Source organism: Varanus komodoensis, unplaced genomic scaffold (genome assembly GCF_004798865.1).
Source record: "Varanus komodoensis strain SLA01 unplaced genomic scaffold, ASM479886v1 scaffold1, whole genome shotgun sequence".
Taxonomy (NCBI): Eukaryota; Metazoa; Chordata; class Lepidosauria; order Squamata; family Varanidae; genus Varanus; species Varanus komodoensis.
This window is the reverse complement of record NW_025335268.1, coordinates 125,428,332-125,449,038: the sequence shown is the minus strand read 5'-3', so window position 1 is coordinate 125,449,038 and position 20,707 is coordinate 125,428,332. Positions and strand designations below refer to the sequence as shown.

The window sequence follows — 20,707 nt, the reverse complement described above, 5'->3', positions numbered from 1 at the left end:
ACCATGGTGCCTAGGCTGGGGGGAAGAAAGCACTGTTTATATGGCTCTGTTTCTAGTTGAAGAGACAATCCTAGAAAATGGTTTTGAGGGGAAGGATTTTACTTCTAGCCCATGACATTTACATTATGGAGTCCCAAAGGGATTCATTCTGTTCCCTGTATTATTTACATGAAGCCACTGAAAAAGGTCAGCTGATATGAAATTAGCTGTCACTTACACAGTGAAGACATGCAGCTCTAACTTTTCCAGCTGAGTCAAGTGAAACAGAAGAATGCTGGTGCTCTGATGTTTGGGAGAGGTAACTTACTGGACAAAAGCCAAACTAAATTTCAATTCTGTAACAATGGAGGTGCTGCTGGTAGGAAGTTTGTCTGCCTAAGAAAGTGGTACTCAGTCTATTTTAGAGGGTGCTATGCTATCTCCTGTGAGATCAGATGTGCAATCTGGGGTTGTTATGAGTTCCATCTTTATCACCTGATGCTCAATTAAGTGCAGTAGCCAATGTGTCTTCCCTCAGTTGGGGTTGACAAATGAACTATGAACCCTCTTGACCTGGACATAAAGAGCCTTGCCCCAATTATCCATACCCAGGTTACTTCTAATTTGGATTGCTGCAACACACTTTATGTGGGGCTGCCTTTGAAGACAGTTCAGATACCATCAGGCCCCCAAGACTGCAGTTACAATGCTAAAAGGAACTAGGTAAACCAGATAAACCAATGAAGACATATTATCTTGTTGGTATTTAAACAATTGACTTTCCATAGTGTTTCCAGCATAATTCAAATGTAATATTTAAATCCCTATATGGCTTTGGTTCCAATACCTGTTCAGTTGCCTTCTCTTGAATCAATTCACCCATCCACTGAGATCATTGGAGACTTTTTCTAGGGTGTCCTGTTGTCTGATGTATGGCTGGTGGTGACTGAAAAGAGTGCTTTTCAATTATGGTTCCTTGCCTTAGAAATGCCTTCCCCAGGGAAGTCCACCTGACACTCTCATTACCATCATTTAAGCATCAGGGAAAATCTTTTTTGTTTTTCAAGATTTAAGAACTGATAACATTAGCATTTTTAACTGAAGGTGGCTTTGATTTTACTATTTGAATGGGCTGTTTTAGTTTGTTAATTTGAGTGCTTTATTTCTTCAGAAAAATATTGTTTATTTTTATTATTTCTATCTTCCTACTTTGTTAGCTGTTTTGGGAACATATATTAATGCTGAAAGTATAGCATATACATTATGTAAAAATAGTCACTGTTCTCTCTAGCACTTCTGGAAGATTTAAAAACAGGAAGATTTAAATCTGTAAAATGCCTTCTGCATTCCTTCTGGAAGCTGCTACAAACTAGAGCCTCCACATGTACAACACGTCTTTCTTTTCTATCTCCCCACTGTGTTTAACATCCAACCTGAAGAAGAGTTCTAGCGAATTCAAAAGTTTGCACTTTGACATTTTGGTTGGCACAACTAAAAATACTGTCTTACTTTCTCTGTAAGGTGCTTTTCTAATGGACTAGCTCATTTAAATTAATGATAGAAACCAACACACAAATGCTTGCCTCTGTACTTTCAAATGGAAAAGTAACTCTAACGTTAACCCAATCAAACAATTCTAACGTAATGTGCAAAATGAATCTATAATTCCTTTGCATTTGATATAAACTGCAGACTGATGCCTTGCTACATTCTCCCACCCTACCTGCTTAACTAGTGAACTTGCAATGCTTATATATTACTTTGAGTTTATACAAGTTAGTTTTAACAAAGGTACTTTTCCTGTTCTTGTACAAAATATGCATGTTAAGGCTAAATAATGCTTCCTCATTCATTTCACTGCCTATCAGCCAATCAAATTCACCTTGGAACACTGACACTACCCAAGAAGTTCAGGAAGGCAGACTAAAAATGATCAAAGCATTACACACAAAGAGCAAAATGTGGGCTCCTGCAACTAACTGCAACAAACAAAGAGATCCTGGAGTTAAGGAAATGTCATATTTCTTTTGCCCTAACCAGAGCAAGAAAGAGATATCACAACTCACACCACCAGCTTTTTGAAACAGATAATGTACCAATTAAAGCTTGTGGCATTAAACATCCCTTTAGCCATTTGAAGTCAGGAGCAAAGGCAAACCACAAGGTCTGGCAACAGCAGAATTGGAAAACAGTATACACAAACTTTTTTAAAAAAGCTAAACACTGCCACTTTAATTTTGAAAAAAAGTAGACAATTGCATGAAAAGTAAACAATCAACAGTTCATAGCAATCTCTCCTCTTTCCCCTTCCCCTTTCAGCAGAGGCTGGAAAAAAACAGGGGAGGAGACTCTCCAGCCAGGATGACCCCAAGATCTGCCACCACCAGCTATGATTCCTCTAAGCTTTGCCAGTTCTAGGTGTGTTAGGGAAGAGTGCATTTAAGAAAAGGAAGAACTATTCCTAGCTTCTCTCTTTTACTCATCCCTCTGGGTATCACACTATGCTACCCGGAGAATAAGCAAGAGCCTCTCCCCATTGCCACCTCCCTCTGGACAGTGCAGTACAGAGGGCTGGTCACAAGGGCAGCAGTCAGCTCATCCTCACACTTGCTTATATGCTCTCTGACTCTAAGTATGGTGGTGAGGAGTGGGCCTAACTTGCCAGAGGACTTTCCAAGGGCAAAATTCAAGCAAGCAAGTCATTTCTGCTTCTAGAGATCCACCACCTTTGTTTGCTTCTTTGCTAAGGATGGCTAAGTCCAATTCCTCCTGTTGCATCACCCAAAGAAATAGGATGCACAAACAAACAGAATATTGTAGAGAAATAGGATGGGTAAGCAATCACCTGCCCTTGCAGGAGTAGCCACTGAGTCCATACAGTTCTCAGCAGCAAGGACTGGACTAGGAAAGCAATAGTTGCTGCCTATGCCTCACTTCCTCACTCTGCAGCTTTCTACCTGTTCATTCAACATCTTTTTGAGCAACACAGCATGATCTGCTCTCTTGTTCTGTGCTTAGTGCTCTGTTTTTTTTTTATATATCACCAGTAAAGGAGAGAAAATGGTACCACTGATGTAACTCAAACCTTGAACACAGGACCAGGTTACCTGAAAAAAAAATGCCTCCCCCTTTATGGATTTGTGAGACTACTGTGATCTTTCAAGGAGGCCTTCCTGACCATGCCATATGGTAGCAATGGGCCTTTGCCATGGTACTGCTATTCCTCTGAAAAGACCTCCCCTCTGCAATATATCTGGCACAGATGATCATGTGCTTTCAGCTGTTATTAAAAGTTTACCCAGACTATTCCCAATCATTAACCTGTCTAAATGTTGTGCTTTTAACATGATGTATTGTTTTATATGCAATTCAAATGCATTAAAATTTAAAAAATCTTAGCTCTGGACTCAACTCTACAATTGAAGAATAAGATTCTAAGGTGGCCTTCCCCAAGCTGGTACCCCCCAGATGTTTTGAAATACAACTCAAAGGTTACAACATAAATACTGGCCATGATAGCACAGGCTGAAGGGAGTTGAAAGTCCAAAACATCTGGAACACAGCAGCCTAGAAGACTACTGTAAGGTGTTATCAGGGAGAACAGAAACTGATATGAGACTTGGCTAAACAATTACAGTTCATTAACAAAGACTGCACATTGAACCTCTCCATGTCAACCTTTATAAACCACCCCCTCAAATACATCAGTTTCAAATGCTTTCTTCAGTGTTTCCCTAAACAGAGTTTACACACCCTTCCACCCAAAGCATCTGGTCCTTATCACAAGGCCTGCAATCTACCTGCTGAAAGCCACGTTCTTTAAAGAACCCCAGAAATAGCCACTTTTACAGCCCCGAAGCCACCTTAAGCCCTAGTTTCTTCAACGCACATGCACGTAACACTCCGCCAGGGAAGCACACCCACCGACACAGCACTCTACCCACAGCCCTTTAATTTAAATACATGGACGGCGGCTACTTCGCTGGATGTCCATACGAGCCTTTGGGAGGCGGAGGTTCCTTTCCACGAACCACCGCACCTCACGGCACCCGCCAGTCACCGAGACACACCCCCAGCCGCCTTCACGGCAAAACAGCCGCCTGGTACAGGTTCCCACAGCCAGTCTCGCCGCCTTTACAGCTCGGCGAGCCACACCCCTGGCAAGCACCTACCTGAGCAGGCTGGAAAGCGGGTGGCCGCTGCTACCACCTCCTCCGCTGCCTCCGCTGCCGCCGCCGCCACCGCCGCCGGAGGACCCGGAGCCGCCGCCGGAGCCGAAGCCTGAGCTGAGACGCTTCCCTGAGAGCAGCTTCTCCACGGTGGCCAGGTTCCCGGTGCGCGCGGCCTCCAGAAGCTCCTGCTCCTTCCCCATGGCCCGGGCCCGGCCCGGGAAACCAACCCCCAGCCTCCACTTCGCGTCTTCAGCAGCCGCCGCTGCCTCAGCCCGGCCGGCGCGTCCTTCCGGGGCGGGGCCAGAAAGGCCACACCCTTCACGGAGTAAAGACTGCCCCCGCCCGCCACCGAAGGCAGGCAGGGGGAGACGGTAGTCTCCTTACGCGCGTGTCCTGGCAGCGGTTGTTGCCTGTAAAGATGAGGTAAGGCGAGGTAAAGGAGTAGGCGGCGGGCTGCTTGCGGCGTTTCCCGCGGGAATAGTGCAGCACGTTCCCGCTGCCACATTGGACCACCTGGAAGATCATGAAGGAGCCACTCCCAGTTTAGGTTTCTCTGTGCAAAAAGGCGCATTATAGAAAAGCAGATTTTAACATCGTCCGTTGAAGAAGAAAGGGCTTGAGGAAGATCTCACGTGCAGATCGCTGGAGAGTTGTTTCAGACAAAGAACTTAATTCTTTCAACCAGGAATCCGTAGGGAAACTTGTTTAACGTGTGACAGTTGAACACGAAGGTATTTCGTGCCCCCCCCCCCCCGCCCGCGTTTTTGGACGTGCTGGGAAGCTGCCTTTGGGTGGACGCAGCCCCCTCCCCTTTGCAGGCCAGTGCTTGTGTGTACCCACAACACATCTGTAACGATCGACCTGCGGTTTCCCAGTGTATTCCACATTCTTTGTAAGAATTTTGTAACATGTGAAGCACCTGCAGTGGGCAATTTGTGTTCTAGATGTTTTGGTGTACAGCTCCCATCTGCCTTAGCCAGCATACCGAATGGTTAGGTAGGATGGGAATTGTAAGCCAAAACATCTGGAGAGCAACAAGCTGCCCACCTCTAACTGAACCAGCGTATATACAGTGGTGCCTCGGCTCACGAACGCCTTGGTTCACAACCAAATTGGGTCACGAGTGGGGAGATGGCCACAATCACAGTTGCGTCTGTGCAGGGAAAACGTGTGTGATCACGGGTGCGCTCCTGCAGGAAAGACGGACGCAATCTTGGCCATTCCCCCTCCCAACCAGCACGATCATGGCCATCTCCCCACCCCCACCCCCTCGAGTGGGTAGATGGCCACAGTTGCAGTTGTGTTCGTACAGGGAAGACATAGAGGAGCTGACGACAGAAGAACTTGCTGAACTCCGGAGTGAGCAGCAGAAGGCACTTCCTGAGGAGGATTCCACTGAGGAAGAGCAAGACAGGGAGGTGGTTAGCAGTGATGTGATACAATCCATTATGAAAAAATGGAATGAGTGCCAGGATTTCTTTGAGAAGCACCACCCCAACATAACTGTAACATACAGAGTGTTGTATCTTATGAACGATAACATGGTCTCTCATTTCCAGAGCGTTATGCAGTGCAGGAAAAAAAAGTGACTATAGATAGATTTTTCACCAACAATGACCCTGCAACTAAGAGACAAAGAAGAGAGGAAACCCCTGAGAGATCTCCACAATGTCCTAATGAACAATAACCTCCCCCGCACCTAGGTTAGTGTTCTTCACTGTACTGTACTGTACAGTACTTTGTTACTTTGCTGTTCTTTGTCACTTTGTTTCAAATTTTTCTGATTAAAAAAATAGCTACAGAATGGATTAACCTTATTTACATTGAATCTTATGGGGAAATTTGACTTGGGTCACAACCAATTTGGGTCACAACCAGAGTCATGGAATGGATGAAGTTTGTGAGCCAAGGTACCACTGAATTACTCTCAGTTGTGTATTTTATTCTGGAGCCAAGGAATAAGGAGGCAGGGCATCCCAGATATTCAGAGCAATTGTTGGACCTGAAGGTTCCAAAACTTTGCCTGGAGAGTGGACTAGATATAATTGAAATTGGATTCAGACAAGGCAAAATATTCTTGCTGGGTAGAGTTGATCAAGAAATTTAGCTTCAACCTATATTAAATGGAATAGTATTCCTCTTGAAAACACAGCCTTACAACTTGGAGGCTCTTCTGCATCTGGCCTTGAAAACATATCACATCACAATAATCCATAATCATATGGATTATTGCAGTGCCCCTACATATAGCTGTCTTAGAAAAATATTCAGAAACTTAATTGGCCCAAGAATTGCTCACAGGAAGCATATGTCTTCCTTGCCGAAACTGCTGCACAAGTTTCCAGGTTGTTTCCAAGTACTATCTTAAGTGTTGGTTTAAGACCTTTAAAGCTGTGAATAGTTCAAGACTAGATCATTTGAAAGGCCATTTTCTCCTATTTGAGTCTTCCTATCTGCTGAGATAATCCAAACAGCTGTTTGTCAGGCTGTTGGAAAAGCAGTTCCCACACACCTTCCTTAGCACAGTCTTCATTAGGGTCACTGAGAAGAAAAGGTTAGAGCCTCTTCTACCTCCACAGAAATCAGCAAGGAAACTAATCTTTCTTCCACTGGTATTGGATGGGAGGAGAGGGGAAGATCTCTTCCTCCACAGTGATCCTGTGTGTGTGAGAATGTGTGCTGTATGAATGGCTGTACGTAAACGTGAAGTGTGTTGCATTCCTTCCCAGCCAATTCTGAGGTCCCAAAAGGTTCCACAAGGACCAGTGTACACTTACCTATATAAAAAGGGGACTAACTCTAGTGCTAGGTTCTGAAACTCCCTTCCAAGTGAAGCCTGGTTCACTTCCTTGTTAATCTAGAAGCTGGTGAAGCCCTTCCTTTTAGGGAAAACCTCCAATTGATAATTTTTACTTACTGTTTTATTCAATCTCTTCTTAGATATTTCAAACATTTCTAAATGCTATTTTCTAATGTGTCTTTCAGCTGCTGTTTTTCTTTCATTTTCTGGAGGGATATTTGTTATTTCCTTGAGAGTCACTTAGAACTCATCTTGAGAGTCACTTAGAACTTAGACAGGATTTATTCATTTTTTAAAAATGAATAAATAGGTATATACATTCATTGCACTGTCCAGTCTGTCCGTCTCTTTCTAGGCACAATGGCTCATACATTGGGGGAAAATGGAAAAACCTGCTTCTGTTAGAAACAGTCACTGTGGACTGTGATCCACTGAATGTGACATATTAAACATTGTAGTTGAATTAAACAACTGGTAGATAGCTTCACTGCCTCTGTGTCTTATGATGACCAATGTAACAGAGTAAAAAAAAAATACTTTTAATGTTCAAGGTTCTCTGTCTGGTTTCTCTAGTTAAAAAGGTCACAGGACTAGGACTGAAAAAGACCTCTGTCTGAAATGTTATTAGAGAGCTGCTGCCAGTAGAAGTTGTCAGTGCCACATAGACAAGCACACTTAGGCATGAAACCTACCACATTTTCCCTCCAATTTCTTCCTCTATTCCCAGACATGCATATGTTCCCTTACATTGTGAATATAAGACCTGGAGACTGCCTATCCTTCTTTTATAGGAACAGTGGACTTCCGAAATGGATCCCCAACTGTCAAATATGCAACATGGACGATAACTCATATTGTTAGACTGTTGGATGACAAGTCAAAAGAGGATAAGGAGATTAGAAGAAGCTGAATGAATTATTTTCCTTTGTCTTCACTGCAGAAGATAGAGAACATGCAACTGTGCCTGAAATGAGGTTTTCAGGAGGGATTCTGTGGAATTGAAACAGATACTGTTGACAAGAGATGAAGTTCTCAGCTTTACTGACAAATAGAACATTAATAAATTAATGTGCCCAGTAACATTAATAAATTACCTTAGTATCCTTTCTAAAGTTCTTAACTCAAATACGAAATTGCTAATCCTCTAACAAAAGCACGTAACATGTCTCTGAAATCAGCCTCTGTACCAGAGGACTGGACAATATAACACCAATTTAAAATGGTACCCTAGGGGAGATTTAGGAAATTACAAGCTGGTTAGCTTAATATGTGTTCCAGGTAAATTGGATGAAAGCAGTATTAAAAATAAAAGTATTAAGCATATAGAAGAACAGGCCTTGCTGAAAAGGTAAGCTCTGTCTCTAGCCTTTTAAATTTCTTCAAAAATATTGATAAACATGTGGAGATGGGTGATCTGGTATTTATTGTTTATTTGGACTTCAAAAAGGATTTTGACAAAATCTCTTACCAAAGACTTCTGACCAAATGTATTAGTCAGGAAGTAAAAGGAGAAGTCATCTAATAGATCAGTAAGTGAACAGAAAACAGAAAGGAGGAATAAATGGTAAATTCTCCCAGTAGAAGGATGTAAACATTGGGATTCCACAGGGTTCTATACTCTGTATGGTTTTCAACTAATTCATACACGATCTACAATTAGGAGTAAACAGCAAAGTTGTCAAGTTTGGGGATGGCATTGAACTATTTAGGATGGTTAAACCCAAATGTAATTGTAAGGAAATCCAAAACTGGAAGAATGGACAACCAAATAGCAAGTGCAATTTTGGGTAAGCAAGTGTAAGGTGCTGTTCATTCGGGAAGAAAATCCTATCTTTAAACTGATGGGATCTAAGCTAGTGGTGACTGACGAAGAAAGAGATCTTGAGATTATGATGGACAGCTCAATGAAAATGTCAACCCAATGTGCAACTGTTGTGAGAAAGGCAAATTCCATGTTGGCAATAATTAGAAAAGGAACTGAGAATAAAACTGCTAATATCATACTGCCATTATAAGAAATGTTAATACAACTACATATAAAATACTGTATACAGTTCTGGTTGCTGCACCATAAAAAGGATACTGTAGAGCTGGGAAAGATGCAGGAAGGGTCAACTGAAATGATCATGGAACTGGAGTAACTCCTTTGCAAGAATATGTGACAACATCAGAGTCTATTTAACTCAGAAAAGTGGAGCACAAGGATAGACTGATAAAGATGTACAAAATTACAAAACAGATAAATGGAAAGACTTCACACAGCACACAATGAAACTATGGAATTCACTTCCACAAGATGTAGTGCTGGCCACCAATCTGGATTGATGTAAGGGAATTGGACCAATTCATGGAGGATAAGTCTATGGTCCTAGCAGCATCTCTGGTATCAAAGCCAGTATGCCTAGGAATACCAGTTGCTAGGGAACGTGGGCAAAAGGGTGCTATTGCAGTCATGCTCTGTTTGTTGGTTTCCTATGGGCAGCTGGTTTGCAAATCTATGGCTTTTGTGTTTTTGTATGGCTTGCAGCAGCAGTGTAAAGATGGGAGGAGGTTATCTAATTGTTACCAGGAAAGTATTCTTTGAACCATAAATTGGAGATGATGGCATGCAAACTGCACACTATCTCTGTGTGGCAGGCCACATGTGATTAATTTGCTGGGTACCTTTATCCTATGCGCTGATAGTTTTTAAAGTAGTGGTGGAACTCATGCTCTTTCCCTCCAACACATAACTAGAATACTGAATGATACAGGTTCAATATTGATAACATTGTTAGAGTTAGTATGAGTTATAAAAAGAATATATATTCAGTGATATTCTTAACAACAGTGGATTTTTTTTGTCATTTATCTCTGAAGATGAAGACAGGAAATAAATTTAAGACAATTGAAGATGTTTTAATAGAATCATTGTTTCCACTGTGTCCATACACACCTTGAGTGCATAAAAATATAGTAGTTCTTAGGACTAATGGTTCTTGTGACTATGTATGAGTGTTTTTGCCCTGAAGCTCCATTTCTAAGCATATACCTTCACTTTCCCATCTTGACTCAGTGTACACTTGCTGTACTCACAAACTTGCCCGCTGCATAGAACAAATTTTTGGTGCTCTCAGTTGGATTCTTATATCAGGCTGTAGATGATATGTTAAAGATGACAATGGCAAATTTACTGTTCTGGCTTAAACATCTAGTGTATCATAGCAAATGCTGATCATAACATCCCATATTCCCAGAGTGTGAGGCAAGCACTGATTAATGTTCACCAAAGTCCTGAAGCGGGTGAACACAAGCTTGTTTAGGTTACAAAAAACACCTGAGGAAAGGATGAGGCCCATCCTATTTATATGCATTTAAATGGAGAGTGAAGAAAAAGGCACAATATGGATCTGAGAATAAACTTTGGGTACAGATGCACCAGATTGCTTTCATAGCTTCAGTCTGTTGCAGAGGCAGATAGAATCGTGTGCCAGCTAATGAGGGACAGTGAGTTGAAACTTTTTTTTTTTTTGGTCAGACAGAGGTCCTATGGGTGGGTAGTTCTCAGTTCCCGTACTTGGGTTATTTGTTCAGAATGAGGTTAAGCTCTCTCTGAAGGAACTAATCTGTAGTTGGTGTTTGCTCTTGTCGCTGGTTCCCCGAGTGACCCTAGTTGCATAAACCACTCACTAGCAACGTTTTTGTACGGTGATAGCAATAGCTGTCTCGAGGCAAAAGTAAAAACAGGCCCCAAATGTGCATGTGCTGGTTCATTTAGGAGAGAAAGACCAACCATAGCTTTAAATATTCCCTCACTTTAACATTCAGTTTGCGTTTTTCAAAAAATACGCAAGTCACCATTCCAAATACTCGAAGGTCCCCTTGTCTTATGGTTATATTGCGTGTATAGTATCCTCCAACACTTTTAACTGTTCAGGCGAAAGCATTTTTCTTTTTTGCTGTGAAGCACCCCGGTCCCAAAAGCCTCCACATTTCTATTATGTGGTTCCCGCGTTGCCTCCTACGGCACCCCGCCCCCCATGGTTGGGCGTGCTGCGTTGCCATGGAAAAGAGCAGTTGAAGTGAGTAAGGTCGCCTCGATGATGTCATCAGAGATCGACAAATCCAGCAGTACGATATGGCAGAAGCAGAGGGATCTCGCCGGGAAGAGACTGTTCTTGCGCTTGCAGTTTCGTCTTCGGCCGAAGAGCCTTCTGTCCTTGCTGCGGAAGAAGCCGAGCGGCTGGAGAAGGACGCAGGCGAGGTGAAGGAGGAGGGGCTGCCTGTAGAGGTGCGTAGGAAAGAAGGACGAGGTTTCTTCCTTCCGTTCGGACGTCCCTTTTTTCCGGCCCTGTCGCCGTTTGCGTCTTGCGCGGCCGGTGCCGAATTACGACTTGGAAGTGGAATCTGCTCCAGCTGCCCTCATTTAGGGGACAAGACCCGTTTTTCTGGTGAATCGTGACCATTTTTTATGGGAGGGGGAATCCCAGTTATGTGTAAACGTGCACTCACTCGCGCTCCTCCACTCTCTCCTTGCTTGAATTGCTGTTGTGCAGAAATGAAAACAAAGTATCAGTGCACTATTTTTCATCACAATTGCACATCCGGATGGTTGTGCTTGAGTTGCAGCTATTCTCTGATATTATATACTTGATTACACATTCTAAAATGTATTACCTTAAACTAGTGTAAGTAATGCTAATAAAGAATAAGCGAATAGTGTAAAATATGTACCAAATACCATTTGGTAATGTGTAAGGAGAAGAGGTGGCTCTTGGGCAGTGAGTGACCTTTAGTATGTATTTGTTATTAATTTAGAACATTTACACAGCACTATTATCATCAGAATTTGCATTTAAGAACAGGCATGTCTGTAAATACACAAATGTCTATATTAACAAATGTGAAATCAAGAATATAACAGCCTTCCTCATTCTATCCCCTCATCCTTCCACAATAAGCAAGAGTCATAGATATCAACACAAAAAATAAATGTTTCAATGTAATTGATTTTAAATTTAAGCAATTAGCATTGATCACATTTACTGTTCAAATATTTTCTGTACATGTGTTTTGTTAAAACATTTCATTTAGGCTATGCATGTAGTAATATTAAAACTGTGGGACTAATACTAGAAAAAATCTTTGATAACATCAATTAACATGGCGACTATTTATGGTGGGCTATTTAAGGTATATAATGGTAGAACAAGAATATAAATATAGCCAATCTAAACATAATTTTCTTAATAGAATAAAAGCAAGGACACTTCAGATTTGGTTCTAGGAGAAACGGAGGAGTCTATATCACAGTCTGGTACAGCCAAGAAAATAAAAATAGAAATAAAGGAGAAGAAAGAAAAGAAACATAAAGTAGATGAAGATGAAATTCAAAAAATGCAGTGAGTAGTTTTCCACTTATATAATTTTGCTAATGCTAAATCATTTCTGTTAGACTGTTAACTGGCTACTGCTAATTTAAGATGCCACACTGCTTTTGTTTTTTTCCTACCTTTTTCTGTTTGGGAGAAGAGGGTATTCTAAAACTGCAGTCCATTGCAAAATCACCTGAAAATACCTAGTAGTTACTTACATAAGAACTTACATATGCATATTTTCTCAGATGTTACACTTGGCTTTAAGAAATATGTAATATTCTGAAATAGGAGTTAATTAGACAATGGAATGCACTCCCCAGAGAGGTCTGCCTGGTGCCGACGTTATACTCTTTCTGGCCCCAGGTGAAGACCTTTTTATTCAACCATTATTTTAATAATCAAGGGTTTTAGATGTTTTAAGATTTTTTTTCTTGGTTCTCACAGTTGTATTTTCTATTTTTCCTTCCTTTTCTGAGTTTATGTTTAGTTCTGTATGTTTTTAATAATTGTTTTATTATTGTATTGTATAGTATTTTATACTACTATACTATTTTATACTATGTAAGCCCTCTTGAGCATTTGCACAGGACAGGATATAAATGTTTGTAGTAATTCAGAAAGAAAGAAAGAAAGAAAGAAAGATTATATTATACCATCCCCTTCAGGATTATTTCATTTAGTTGGATCTGGTTGTTTGTGGGAGGCTTCTAATCCTGCAGATAACTGCCATAGCTATAGTGAGGAGAAAGGGAGGCAGTGTTAATCTATTCCTCATTCCCTTCCACCCACTGCCCAAAAAAATACTGTGTTGGGGAGATGATGCTGTATGCAGAGAGGAAAAATTGATGCAAATCACCTTCCATCTTTTTTTTTACCCTCAGGAACATTCTATGCAGTTCACGCTGCTGCTAATGCAAGCATTCTGCATCCAAAACCATTGTTACACTATGAAATACTATAATATCATCTCCCTCCATCTTCAAAAGCTGTGCATTTCTGTACCTTTAAACTGTTTTTAGTATTAAAATGTTGCTAGAACCTGTGTTATATTTTCTCTAGAATCCTAGTTTCATCTTTTTCTGAAGAACAGCTAAATCGCTATGAAATGTATCGGCGGTCAGCTTTTCCTAAGGCTGCCATTAAACGGGTAGGAGTTCACTCCAAATACCTTTAAAATGAAACTGATTTGCATGATGTGGCTTGCTTTTGCTGTATGACTAAAAGACAATAAAATGGCACTGATTTTTTGTATGTTTCAGTGCCCGGCTAAAACCCTTTTATTTTCCCAGCATTTTAATTGTTAGATAATATAGTATTAATGATTATGTTATACTATGTTATACTGATTTTATCTGTATATTATTGGCATGTTGTGATTTGGTTTTATTCTCGTATTATGTATTATTACTATTTATGGTTACTGTTGATTGGTGTTATACTCTGATGTAGATAACTGCCGTGTTATATACTGTATTTATATTACATTTGTTTTAAATTGTTTACTGTTCTGAGAGCTGTTGCTAATTGAATGGCTTATTGAACACTTAAAGAAAAAATAGATGGAATATTTCACTAGGATAGGTCATAGCTGCAATTTCACTCTGCTATAAAGTGTGCTAAAACTTTACCATTACCTCTGCTACCATTAATGTAATTTTTGTTGACATATAATGTTATAAAAGAAACACTTAAGTCCACAAACCTGAATTCTGTTGAATTTTCTTTCATCTCTCCTCAGCTGATCCAGTCAATTACTGGAACTTCTGTCTCTCAGAATGTTGTTATTGCCATGTCAGGAATTTCCAAAGTATTTGTTGGAGAAGTAGTAGAAGAAGGTAAGTACCAGAAGAATAATCTAGAATTGGATCCATCTGTGTAGGGTCTATCTATTCTTGTCACCCGCATATTAAAGGTAATATAGTATTAATTTATTTAACTTACATTCTGCATTGCTAGTCCGTAGGACTCTCTAAGTGGATTACAGCAAATGATTCATAACAGTAAAAACAAGGTAAGAACATAATAAATGATGAAATAACAATAATACAAAAAATAAACAGAAATGCATAATTTGGCTGTTTAACCACAGACCTTGGCAACATTTCAGCTGAGGATTGACTTCAGTGGAGTTTAAATAGCAGATAAGTGATGTTCATAATCATAGCCTGGATCTGGATATAAAAGTCATGTTTGTTTTGTTTGTGCAGCACTTGATGTATGTGAGAAGTGGGGAGAATCACCACCTCTACAGCCCAAACACATGCGTGAGGCAGTCAGACGACTGAAGTCAAGAGGACAAATCCCCAATTCAAAATACAAAAAAATTCTCTTCCACTGAAGCACAGCTATCAAGTTGGAGATTTTGCAGCTTCAATTATGTGAATAGGACTTTTGCTTCTAGACTGTTTAAAGTCATCTGATAATGCACCATATTGCACAATATTGAAGACATCTCCAATAAAAATAAACTGATTCTGAAATCCTGAGTAACTGAAAACAGAATCTAGAGGATAAGTTATTTGAACTCAGTAAATGAGCATTTTCTTAATGCAGAGAAATAAGCTTGATGAAACTGCTATAAGATTTGAGTTTTTATAAGAGAACAAAGACACCTAAAACAGACATTTGTTATTGCTTACAGTGCAGTAAGAATGAAAATAACTTTCATCCCAAATAAAGGAATTACATTTAACTAATTTTGACTTGCCATTAATGTTTGGGTCTCCAGAGTCCTCTAGTCTTCAACTTAGGGCACAACCCAATTAAGAAGCCCATAAAATCCCAACCTCAGAGGCTTTCGGGCATCCAATGCAGAGAGAGGGGAGAGGAGGCAAGTATTCCCTCCCATTCTGCATTTGCACAAGATAGGTTTTTTCACCAGTCTAGCTGGAGAGGAAGGAGACTGGAATAGCTTCAAGATAACACACTGTTGCCTCCTCACTCCAGTGTTGCTTTCCCAACCTTGAAGAGCAGCTGATACAGTTCCTTTTGCACCAGTTGCAGGGGAAGTGCACAGTGCCATCTCTAGAATGGGATATGAAAAATCTTGCGTCAACTCAGTGCTGTCTTGGGGACCATAGGATCACTGTTACTTTAAAGTATTAAAACTCTTCTCTAATAGAATTCCCAACTCAGTGCCTTCCTGTGGTACTGGACAATTCCCAGAACTGGCCATTGGCTGAGGTTGCTAGATCTGAAGGGGTCCAAAGTCCAAAGCAGCTAAAAGGCAACAGGTTGAGGAAGACTGTTGTCAAGAGTGTCAATATGAAAGGAAGGGAAAGAGAGCTCCTTGTAATAGTAAAGAACTTCCATGAGTCTAGTAATGTAAAGCTAGCAAGTTGTGAGATGTTTCAGTGTTTTCAAAAGATGTTAATGTAAATAAACCTCCACTGTAAGCACTCCCAAAAGTTACATATTAATATTCTAATAAATGTGAAAATATCAATTGGTAAAAAATATTAATGTGCAGCATTTATCAGTTAGAAAGCACCATAGAAGTATGAAATTTCAATCAATATTATGATTAAACACCTGGAAAGTAAAAACAAACTGCAACAGAGGCTAAGCAGTTTAATTTACCACATTAAAAGTGGTTCACAGAACCAATACAATCTTAGAAGATGATATACTGCAACAAAAATAATCCAATACTGTTGAAGTCTTAAATTCAAGTCATACTTTTACCCAGTACTCTTCCTGTATTCATAGCATTCCTAATTAAAGTTACAAAAGCAGCCATAAGAAATTAGGAAAGCCTTACAATAAATAAGAATTACTTAATACTTCAAGTCATGGCATTACACAAGGAGTTTTTTGCTTTTAACTTTTTCTAACAAATAAAGTAGAAAAAATGTGGGCTGGGGAGTGTGTGGGCTGGGGAGGTGTATTTAAAAACAGAACCACACTAATGTAGTTGAGAAGTCAGACATAGCCATATCAGCTTCAGTGGGTTTCCTCCTCATTCCAGCTGTCCTCTTGGAGGAATAACAGTCCATAACAGAGGGGAAGCATCTGGATTGTACTTACCACAACAAGGCCTCTATAATTAAAACCAAACAAGCCATGTCATACAGTGGAGGCAAAAGGTATATTCTCTACAATTTGCCTTACTTAAGACCAATAAATAATATTGGAAATGTCCAGAAAATTATTTTAACAACAAAATACAGAAACTCCAGTGTATTAAATACTCTAGATACAGTTCTTGTGCACTAGTCTTTCTCTGTAACATGCTGCATTTTGCATGAAAAGTAGACAAATGAAATCTTCAGCATTCAGTGAATAGAAAGCAATGAGAACCTGTATTGAATATGACTATACATGTAGCTAAGACCATCTTGCCTCACTCAGAAAGGAAAAAAAGGATATACAGAGTTCAAAAGAAAGTTAAATAGTATTGAATCAGTATTTTGGGGTAATTCATCAGAGTTGCAGATAGGAAAACAACAGCTCTGCCTTAATATAGAAATCTAACAGCCAGCATCTTGGCTGTTATGTTCACATAAAATGCACAAAATGTGTATTTGGTGTGTCATCTTAGTACTGTATAGTAACAGCACCATCTGTTCCATATATGTTTCCAAACTTCAAAACCTCAGTTCTATTCATTATGTAAGTGCAAACTTTAAAACACATTACTCTTTGGATACAAAGTTTTCTCCTGCCACTGCATTAAAGGGCTGCCCCACTGGTGCATTTTCCAATATGGAGAGAGGGAATCATGTTTATTCCAGAGCATGGCCTGGGTTTGCGTAGGATACTGCAAAAGGAATGCCCTAAGAAAAAGGCAGAAACAGCAGTTCATTGCACAGAAATGAACAAGTAGAAGCTACAACACATGCCGAAATCACCACTGCTGAATTAATGAAAGTGACAGTACCACAGCACAGCTGCAAAGCTTCCTGGAGTTCAACAGTGCTGTGCTAGCCTCAAGGGCTAGGAAATTATTTGAGACTGAAGACAATCCCGCCCCCCACCCTGCATTTCTCCTTCAGAAAAAATATTTTAAGATGCTCTGATTCACATAGTGAAGGTCGCATAGCAACTGCTCCAAGGCAGTCAGTTCAAGGCAAAAAAGCAGATGTCAGAGATTAAAAAATGCATTCTACAGATGCAGCTGGGGGCTGGCATTACCTTTATCTACAAACTGTTTAACAAATACCAGACAAAAATTAGCTATAACATACTAACCAATTCTGACATGTTATCTGTTGAAAGGCCTGAATTAAGCAAAACAGCTGCTTGTTAGGTTACAGCATATTACCTTTGGCACAGTCCATTTTGCTACAAGCAATGCATTAATATCTATAGGAACATTACACAACTGCATATCTAAACTACGTATGGTTCTACTTCTGTTGTGTTATAATTTATGCTATTCCTTTACACACAAACAAACCACCCTGCCATGAATGTTTGCAACTTCCTCCTATATTACATTTTAATATCATGACTAAATGCAGTATCCATGGCTTTAAAACCAGTAAGCTTATTTCCTTCCTTCCCCTGCACTTTTGCTTTGATGAAGAGTTCTGGGGAACTCAAAACTACATTTTTGTGACCTTTCTGTTACATAAACACTTTGCCCTAATATGGAAGTTTGAATTCTTCTCTTATTATGGCAAGTGCAGTTAACTTTGCTTATTTGTAATGCCATGCTTTTAAATTATTTTTTAAAGTTACCTTTGACAAATTGTCCATTCTGAGTAATCAAATGTACAGTAGTACATACTTTCCCACCTAATGCAAGACAGTTGATTTAAAAAAATTACTAACTCTCCTCATTCTCCAATTATAACTATATCTATTCTTACCTCAAACATAATTTTAAGCACTCAAAATTTAATATTTAAAATTCATCCTTTTTAAAAGTTGTACCTCATCACCATCAGGACAATAGTTAGTTATAGCTACATTTTAGTGGAAAGATTACTGGTTTGGAACTCAGGAGAAGAAAGTAAACATCAATTATTTTCAGAAAGAAACTCAGCCCTACAATATGCACCAAGGTATATATGGTTTGAAAAGAATTGCTTGTCTTCCTTTTTGTTGCTAGAATGCAGTACATATATAAATCATCAATTTGCAACCACAGAAAATAAATAAAATGCCTAGACATCTGGACACAACTAAGCCACAGAAAGGTGGAGTTCATTAAAATTCTATTAGTCAGGTGCTGTAGGTTGTTTTCAGTAGAGTGTAATTCCTACCAGTCTTTTCCACATTGGTGGATCTTATATGCTCCTTAGGGGTCTGGATGCATAACCACACATATTTTTTCTTATTTTAAATGATTTTAGGCTACCTTTATGGGTAGATCCCTCTCAGCCATAACCTTCTCAGTCAGTTTCTGAAACTAGCTTTTTAAAAACAAAAAAACGCAATGAAAATATCAACCATAAGAACAAAACAAAACAAAATTTAAGTAGAGAAAGAGGTTATTAGATGGCATTAACAGGTTTTGTTACTTCATTTGAGTTCTCATTTTAAAGGGTCATTATAAATAAACTACATTCAGTATAAGGTTTTCATGTAGAAGCCTTTTTCAACTTGATACTATCCAGATGTTTTGAACTCCTGGGACTCCAAACCACTGACCATGCTGGGTGGGGCTGATGTGAGTTGAAGCCCAAAACATCTGAAAGGTGCCAGGCTGGGGAAGGCTGTCATATAGTTTGGTAAGCATTTTATTCCTGTAATCTACATTATCTAGCTAGTTATATATGAGAGTGGGGATAAGTGTTTCATCAGGCTGTGTTTATTTGCCTAAAACTAGTACTGATGGGAGAGAGGAGTTATCTTGAACTAGCTTAAAATGATGAAGTGAATGATGGAGTCCCTTGATTATTTTTGTGATTTTCTTTCCTCCTTCATTTTAACATTTCTCTAACTATAGTTCATCACATCTTAATTGTTGCAGCTGTTTTATGAAGAAAACCTCTCAAAGTATTTTGGACACAACTTTGTTATGGAAACACCCAAGAAAGCTAGCACTGGCCTAGTTGTGTTCCCCAGCTGAACTATGTTTCATTAATTCCAAATAATTATCCAATCTCATACAAAAATAAAAACAGAAGGAAGAGTTGTCTATTCAGCTTTACACTCATACATAAAAATACTTTCTACCAGCATTAATCTGTATTATAGAACATTGCAAGATTGTGGTTCATCATTTACCAAATGGACACTGAAGTATAGTGCATTGACCCGGAAGGAACAAGCAGAACTCACTTTCTCTGAGCCTTTCCAAGATTACCAGTGTAGTGTCATGGAAAGGAGAAACATGCTTCCAACATTTTTAACTTATAAAATTAGGACATTTTTCCAGCAAGCAGTTTTTTGACAACTTACACTGGGAAAGGGTTGGGATGCTACAACAATGCAATGGTGGTGGTGGACAGAGCTTATGAAGAGACATCAGGAAGGCTGACAACTACAAAACTCTGTTAGCAGAGCATTACTGGGAAAGGAGAATAGGAAAATTAATTAATGGAAGATTGCGGCCACCCAAGCTCTCTTTCTAAGCAAACTTTTCTTTTTCCTGTACCAGGGCTGCATTGCATCCCACCCCACTTTTCTAAAGTCTCAGGCTCATGCTGCAGCATGAAATTCCAAGATATTTATTTTCAATGGCTAACAAGGCCCCTGCTAAGTAGAATGTCCTTATTGCACTGGCGTACTGCAAGCATGCCCCCCAAACTCCCTGCTACTTCTTGCAGGAAGGAAACATTACAGTAAGAAAGATTAGCAGGTTGTCAGCACCACTTTGAGATAATTTAGACAAGGTAGTCCTTCCTTGTTTGGCTCTGCAGCATGTAGAATCAATGTTGCCAAACTTTAGATGGAGCATAATTTCATTCCATGTAGACACAGGTATATGGCTGAAAAATCCAATACTTCCGATCATCTTATTCCCATGTGTTCTCCTGGTGTCCCTCCACTTCCATCTCCTGTAATGGCACTCTGTTTCTGTTCCTCAAGGCTGTAGCTCTGGACTGAAGATGGCCTAGTTAATTCCTGTGCAACAAATAAGTGTTGTTGATGCTGGTAGTGATCTCTGATTTCCCTGAGCATCCATTGCCCAGGCTTCAGCTGTCAAAGCTGGAAAAGCGGATCATATTTCCTAATTTCCTGTAGTAGGCGTACTTTGTCCAGATTGGCTTCTGCAAGAGCTTTTTTGGTGGCTTGCAGCTCTCTTTCCAAAGCTGGCACTTCTTTCAGCTACAAGAAAGAAACAAGAGAGTGAGTGTATTTTCAAAGATGTAAAATGCAGTAGAGGTATTATGCTTACATTCTTTAATGATCTAACACATCCAGCAAAAGTACTTGCAGAGAGATAGAACAGTCTAATTGTTAATAACATCCAAGGATTTTACACAGTAATTAATTACAGAAGATTT

The 20,707-nt window shown here is 39.7% G+C and overlaps 3 protein-coding genes and 1 long non-coding RNA gene across 13 annotated transcripts in view; 2 read left to right on the top strand and 2 right to left on the bottom strand.

Moving 5' to 3' along the window:
- The window catches only part of ANKS1A (ankyrin repeat and sterile alpha motif domain containing 1A), a 163,092-nt gene extending 158,674 nt beyond the window's left edge, over nucleotides 1–4,418 (bottom strand). For 5 of the 7 annotated variants that reach the window (XM_044444690.1, XM_044444699.1, XM_044444657.1 and 2 more), the window contains exon 1: nucleotides 4,152–4,418. In XM_044444690.1, coding sequence (XP_044300625.1) covers nucleotides 4,152–4,351 — 200 coding nt within the window. In that variant the 5' untranslated portion in view covers nucleotides 4,352–4,418. The remainder of the gene's footprint in view (nucleotides 1–4,151) is intronic. The other 2 variants (XM_044444708.1, XM_044444716.1) reach the window with 1 other exon arrangement.
- A 98-nt stretch (nucleotides 4,419–4,516) lies between these two features.
- LOC123030587 lies at nucleotides 4,517–9,225 on the top strand. Its single transcript, XR_006416127.1, has 3 exons — nucleotides 4,517–4,882; nucleotides 5,711–5,854; nucleotides 7,743–9,225. It is a non-coding gene; the product is annotated as an uncharacterized LOC123030587 (long non-coding RNA).
- A 1,832-nt stretch (nucleotides 9,226–11,057) lies between these two features.
- Nucleotides 11,058–15,004, top strand: TAF11 (TATA-box binding protein associated factor 11). The gene is made up of 5 exons (XM_044444637.1): nucleotides 11,058–11,221; nucleotides 12,184–12,332; nucleotides 13,368–13,455; nucleotides 14,047–14,143; nucleotides 14,516–15,004. Exons 1-5 carry the CDS (start codon nucleotides 11,069–11,071, stop codon nucleotides 14,644–14,646), a joined length of 618 nt encoding a protein of 205 aa, XP_044300572.1. The 5' UTR covers nucleotides 11,058–11,068; the 3' UTR covers nucleotides 14,647–15,004.
- An 857-nt stretch (nucleotides 15,005–15,861) lies between these two features.
- The window catches only part of UHRF1BP1 (UHRF1 binding protein 1), a 67,323-nt gene continuing 62,477 nt past the window's right edge, over nucleotides 15,862–20,707 (bottom strand). For 3 of the 4 annotated variants that reach the window (XM_044444600.1, XM_044444610.1, XM_044444627.1), the window contains one exon: nucleotides 15,862–20,528. In XM_044444600.1, coding sequence (XP_044300535.1) covers nucleotides 20,403–20,528 — 126 coding nt within the window. In that variant the 3' untranslated portion in view covers nucleotides 15,862–20,402. The remainder of the gene's footprint in view (nucleotides 20,529–20,707) is intronic. The other variant, XM_044444618.1, reaches the window with a different exon arrangement.

Excerpts from the sequence above, each read along its gene's own strand:
- TAF11 (XM_044444637.1), top strand. The coding sequence starts at position 11,069 with ATGGCAGAAGCAGAGGGATCTCGCCGGGAAGAGACTGTTCTTGCGCTT. Across the intron at positions 11,222-12,183 it reads AGGAGGGGCTGCCTGTAGAG|AATAAAAGCAAGGACACTTC; the intron begins GTGCGTAGGAAA and ends TTTTCTTAATAG. Across the intron at positions 13,456-14,046 it reads CTAAGGCTGCCATTAAACGG|CTGATCCAGTCAATTACTGG; the intron begins GTAGGAGTTCAC and ends ATCTCTCCTCAG.